This window comes from Eimeria acervulina, genomic scaffold (assembly GCF_000499425.1).
Source record: "Eimeria acervulina Houghton genomic scaffold, Eah_scaff879, whole genome shotgun sequence".
Taxonomy (NCBI): Eukaryota; Apicomplexa; class Conoidasida; order Eucoccidiorida; family Eimeriidae; genus Eimeria; species Eimeria acervulina.
The window spans coordinates 7,856-14,119 of NW_013549545.1; the positions used below are offsets into that span (position 1 = coordinate 7,856).

General features: G+C 44.9%; 1 protein-coding gene across 1 annotated transcript; it reads right to left on the reverse strand.

Annotated features, from left to right (window-relative positions):
* Positions 1-702: 702 nt before the first annotated feature.
* On the reverse strand, positions 703-2,128 carry EAH_00051280 (hypothetical protein, conserved; the record flags this gene model as incomplete). The annotated part of the gene is made up of 4 exons (XM_013394199.1): positions 703-874; positions 1,012-1,105; positions 1,335-1,616; positions 1,927-2,128. 4 exons carry the CDS (start codon positions 2,126-2,128, stop codon positions 703-705), a joined length of 750 nt encoding a protein of 249 aa, XP_013249653.1.
* Between the last annotated feature and the right edge of the window lie 4,136 nt (positions 2,129-6,264).

Sequence of the window (6,264 nt, forward strand, 5' to 3'; positions counted from 1 at the left end):
CAACGAAGACGTGGAGTTTCAACGATATTGCAAATGGGCTCACTACCCACCAGTTTAGGTTTCAGATCTTCAGGCTGATTGGGGGCTCTCTAACGGCGACAAATCGCAGAAAAAACCTCAGATCAAACTCCTCGTTGCATAGGCACCGCAAACAGCAAAGGTAGAGCTGCAGCTTTCAGCCTAATCAACAAAACCAAAGACCCTCAGCGTACCCATAGGACGGAAGACCTACTAGTTCTCCTCATTCTTCCTCTCGTTTAAAAACTCTAAAAGAAATAAAATTGAATATGCGGTGAAGTTATCTCGCGATTGTAAATGGCATTTTAAATGACGGAACTCTGGAGGTTGGCTAGCCAGCTAGCTAGCGACGTCGCTAGCTACCTAGCCAGCAGGCATAGAACAAAAAATTAGGATATCAACTGCATCGTAATAAAACTGCCGGTCAGTCCTGCTAGCTAGGTGAGTCTCTATACATATGGGTGCCTAGCTAGCTGTCTAGTTAGCTGTCTAGCTATCTGTCTAGCTATCTGTCTATCTAGCTGTCTAGCTGACTATTAGGCTCTGTAGTTAGCTAGGTGGCTGTTTAGCTAGCTGGCTAGCGGCTAGCGCCTTAGCTGACCGACTAGATGCCTAGCTATCCAGCTACACAGCTATCTAGCTAGCTAGCTAGCTAGCGGGTTGGTTTGCTGTATAGCTATCCAGCTAGCTAGCTAGCCGTTCAGCTTTGGCTTCCCGACGAAGCCGCGAGCGCCAGCACGAGAGACGCGCTACGGCCTCCAGCAGCAGCAGCGCCACTAAAACGCATGCAGCCCCAAAGAGAGCGACGGTGCTGAAGTTTTCCTTAGGCCTCAGGGCATTCGCCTCCATCCAGGACCTGAGCACCGCACAAACCCTAAACCCTAAACCCTAAACCCTAGCTTCCAAGCCCTAAACCCTGTTTCTTGCCCGTTCTAAAGGGCCTACACAAGCAACAAAAACAGAAACCTCCAAGCAAACGAGGTGTATGTGCACCTGCAAAAGTCGTAGTGAGGACTCCCAGGGCTGTCGAGCCCAGCCTCAGCCAGCAGCCGCGTGCACCTAATTGGTTCTTCCAGAGGGAGCTCTCCTAATACACAATACGCCCGCAAACCCTAAACCCTAGTAACCCCTAAACCCTAGCCCCAAACCCCAGCACTAAACCCTAACCATTAAGTTGCTGCAGCAAAGCAGTACTCTTCCAAGGCGTACATCTAGTCATTCATTTGCATACAACTAGCTAGCCAGTCTATATACAAATAGCTAGCTAGCTAGCTAGCTAACTAGATATCTAGCTGAAAGGTGTGATAATAAGATACCTTCAGGATCGCATAATTCAAAGAAATGCAGCTGCGCTTCAAACCCCAAGTCAAACAAAGGCCCAACAACGTCTCGAACGCATGCAGCAACCCATGCTGCGCCAAGGCACAACTCTACTTGCTGCTGCTGCTTCTGCTGCTGATTTTCCTCCTTCTTCTGTTGCTGCTTATGCCGCTGCTTCTGCTGCAGTGCAGCAGCAGCATAAGCTTCAATAGAGACAGCCGCAGGTGCGCCAGGCTCCGCAAGAGCAGCACATGCAGCCCAGGCAGGATGAAGATGTTCTGAAAAAGAAAACAGAAAAACGACAAACAGAGAAGCTGCAAACTGTAGCAGCAGCAGCAGCAGCAGCAGCTGTGCAGCGGGTACTGCAACAGCAAGCAGTGCAGCACCACCAGCAGCAGCTATGAAAAAGTGCAGCAGCCAATACGCTGGAGCAGCAGCAGCAGCAGCAGCAACTGGCTGGGACGCAAAGGGCCGCAAGACTGCATTTGAGTCTTTACTATGTGCATGCGTTCAATAAGCCTTTCTAGTTAATGCAAATGTAGTAAATTGTTTTATTCATATTATTTCGACTGAGACAGTAAGACGAACCTGCAGGGTCTCCAGCAGCGTAGACAAACAAAAGAGGGAAAATGAATGAGCACAAACAAACAAAAAACATGCAGCATCCGAGGGCGCGTTTGCGGCTGCTGCTGCTGCTGCTGCTGCTGTTGCTGTTGCTGCTGGCAGAGTCCGCCTTGGCACTGCTGCAGCCGGCCCTCTCGTTGCTTCCGAGTTCAATTAGGGGTTTCATAGCGGTGTTTGATTTGTGTTTCCTCTCGTTTGTTTGCAGGCCGTTTCGGGTGTATGTACGTACACCTCAGCGCCTTCTGCTTTCTTCGTTCATCTGTCTGGTTTGCTCATTCACTCCTTTTTAAAATAAACCCACTCATACCCATACCATTTCGGCTTTTTTATTCAGGTGTATACGCAGCTGTCGTCTGCTGCGGTGAAGGCAGCTCAATCCTAAACCCCCTGTAGAATATACTGTATATACCTCTGCAATGCATTTACTTCCTTTATCTCCTGAATATACATTTAAAAAAAGAAATAAAAGAAGAAAATATAGGGTCAAATGAGAAGAAAACAGAAAAAGTTACTTGGTTGAGAGCTACAGAAGAAGAGCTTATGAGGGGCCCCGTGCATGCGGGGAGATCGCGTTCGTCTCAGCCTGAATATCATCTCTTGTAGCTGCATTTAATGAGTAAAAGCAATAAAAATAAAAGAAATTATATCATTTAAAACAAATATAAATAAAATAAATTAAACTCTTTACCGCAAGGTCTCTAATCGCTGCATTCAAATCTTATTTGTAAACGATACCAGCAGCAAAACACAGGAAGAGGGAGAAGGCCTGTTGTCTTCTTTATGCAGTATAAAGACAACTAAAGCGGTGGGCTTGTGCAGCAAACAACAACAGCAGCAGCAGCAGCAACAGCAGCAGCAACAGCAGCCGCAACAGCAGCCACAACAGCAGCAGCAGCAACGGCTCCGCACGAATCCGAGCTGCTGCTGCTGCTCTATCGCAGCAGCAGCAGCAGCAGCAGTAGTTGTAGCAACGAAGGCATCAGCAGGAACGCTATAGGAAGGATCCGTAGCAGCAGCAGGAGCAGCAGCAGGATCTGCTGCTGCAGCACTTATCCTCATAGAAATCGGACATCATCTATGGCAGGGCCTAGGGTTTAGGGTTTAGGGTTTAGGAGGATGGTGAGGAGTAAAAGCCGTTGGGTTGTTGGTGAGGCTGAGTGGACATCAGCGAAGAGGAAAGGAGAGCCGTGGAGTCTGCAGGCATTTCAAGAGGTGAGCGAAGCAGACAGAAACAGGTTTAGTTTGCTTGGTTAGCTGTACACATATCTAGCTAGCTAGCTAGCTAGTTAGATGACTATCTAGCTAGCTATGCATGCTGTTTCGTACGGCGTGAGTTTTGTTTGTTGTAGTTCTCTGGCTAGCTGCAACGAACGGAGTGTACGTACAGCTAGCTAGAAGAGGCCTCTAGCTACCCGTACATACACTTGCTCTCACCCAGCTAGCTAGGTAGCTAGCTAGCTAGCTAGCTGGCTAGCTAGCTGATGATGGTGTTGTGTTATGCATGTCTAACTCAGGCCCTGACAGAGACAGTGAATGTCTGCTGGGGATCGATGGGATCGTCTTGTTTGCTTCCTTCGTTGCGCGTCGTGTATTTAAATAGAGAATCTGGAGTGTATGTGCTGCAAGTTGCGCGCGTAAGAACAAAAAAAACATAATCAAATATTCACTTGCTGCGGCTTCTTCGCTGCTGCACTCGCTGCCTTCTGCTGTTGCTGCTGTTGCTGCTGTTGCTGCTGTTGTCTTCTTCTTGTTGTTTTGTTGTTGTTGTTGTTATGAAGAAATAAAAAGAACGCAAAGCACTCAACACCGTTTCGTTCATCATTACCCCCTTGCTGCTGCTTCTGCTGCTGCTGCTGCTGAATGCATGCAGAGCTGCGTGCAGGAGCTGCTGCTGGTGCTGAGTGCACTGACTTCTATTCAAGGAAGAGGCTGCCGTTTGCATGTGCTGCACGTGGGCGGAACATTATTGAAATCACGAAGAAGCACCGAGCAGTTGATGCATGTTGCGGTGTCTAGGCACCTTAGAGAAGTGTCTGAGGCGCTGCAGGCAGCAGCCCAAACCCACTAGTATACATAACTTCATTTTTATATGCATCAGCTTCAACAGCAGCAGCAGAAGCTGCAGCGGAATAGAAACTGCAGCAGAATAGAAGCTGCAGCAGGAGCTGCAGCAGCAGCCTGCTTCATAGAAGGGAACCTACTGCTGCTGCTGCTACTCTTGCTGCTATTACTGCATGCATGCATGCATGCATGCATGCATGCGTTGTTTGTCAACTGGCGTCGGGGTGCTGCAGCTCCTTGCAGCTGTACGTACACCTAGAAGGAATCTCCCGTTTTCTTTTGTTTCAAGGGTTGGGAGACAATAGCAATAGCTAGCTAGCTAGCTATTGTTAATGCTATTTTGCTTTGTACTTAGAGTGAAGAGGGAGCAGCACATTCAAAGGGGCTGCTGCTACATTGATGAAGCTGAAGATGTAGCAGAAGGAAACAGAGACGGTCGGTTAGGTAGCGTTTCGCGTTGCTGCTGCCTTCAACTTGATATATATATATATATATATATATATATATTATATGCATGCAATATATATATATATATATTATATGCATGCATAACATATATATATATATATATTGGTCATATATATTTGTTTTTTTCGTTCTATGTACTGCGTGTGCAAACTCTGCCTGCTGCGCTGCTCTATTAAATAATCTTCACGCATGCATGCGTGCATATTATATGCATGCAAATTATATACATGCATGCATATTATACACTCTTGAATGCATGCATGCAAGAGTGAGAAGAGGATGAAATATCGATTGATAGATATAAACGAATCTGTTGTTTTGATGTTCTGTCTGGCAGTCTCTGCCTTTGTTTGTTTTTCATTGTATATAATTAATGCAGGACGTCTTTATTGAATTTATTATTTATTTATCTCTTTCTATTCCTTATGAAGCGTCTTAAGCAGCAGAAAGCTGAGAGAGTGCGTGAGGGCCCGCATATGCAATAAGAAGCTCAAGTAGTAGTTGTGTTGTTTTTCTTTTTTCTGTCTCTGTTTCTTGTAGTGATAGCATGGCGGCTTCTTTCTCCTGAATAAACAATGCGAGGAATATTATTTTCTTTGTTTTCGTTTATTGTACTAGTGGATGTTCAAATTCGTTTATTATGTTAATACTCCAACCCTCTATTATTCATTTATATATATATATATATACATATATATATATATATATATATATATATCACCTTCCCTTGCTCACTTGGTGTATCCTCTGTACTGCGCTTTCAAAGAAAGCCTTTAATGTCTGTTTGTGCCGCTTTTCTGCAAGGGGGATTCTCGCATTTAATTTAAAATATAAATTTTCTTCTTTTATCTCTCTTACCCATTTGCTGCTGCTTTGCGGTGAACTTCTGTGTGAGTTCTTTCATTTCCCTCTCGATCTCCTGCGTTTCCCGTGCAATATATGCGTATATATATAATTTGTTTATTATTTCTTTAAAGTGAAGCAATAATAGTGAGAAGAGCTGTTGCTGCGGATGTTGTACCTGACAGGCAGAATCTTGCTCTTCAAACGACTTAAGAAGAGCTTGCTTCTTCGCCCGCGCTGTTTCTAGACTTTGTGTTAACTCTGCTGCTGCAGTACTTCGTTTTCTATTTAGAGAATCCAATGAAGTGCGGATTCGTTCGTTATGCTGCGTCTTCTCTTTCTCTGCGAGATCAGCAACCTGTCTGTGCCAGTGGAGTACAAAACCCTCAAGGCGTTTTTGTTTCTGCGCTTGAGCCTCTGAAAACCTAAAAAAGAAATAATTCCCTCTTAAACAAGACAAATATAAATGATATTCCTGCAAGAATTCCGTCACCTTCGCTGCACAAGTTCAAGAAACGCGCCTATCTTCGTGGCGTCGCAACCAGCGATAAACGAATCCAAATTCCCAAGGCCATCCATTTTAAGGGAAATATATTATTTATTGAATGCGTTTTGTTTGCTTTCGAGAAATACAGATTAAAAAAATGAACGCAAACTCCGCTTCCCAACGCGTCAACCAGTTCGTCTATTCAGGTGTATGTGCAGCTTCAACGAAAAACTTGGAAACCGTCGGTAATAAGCGAAAACACTGCGAAATAAACACTTTATCTCGATCCTTAGTGTTTTTTCGCACAAAACAAAGGGTCAATGGCTCAACAATATGCAAAACAAATGCAAATTTACATTTATTTTTCGCTTCCACATCAACAGAAACCTGAACTCGGCCGTCCGTTCCCTGTAAAACTCTCAACACAAAACCGGAACATTTTT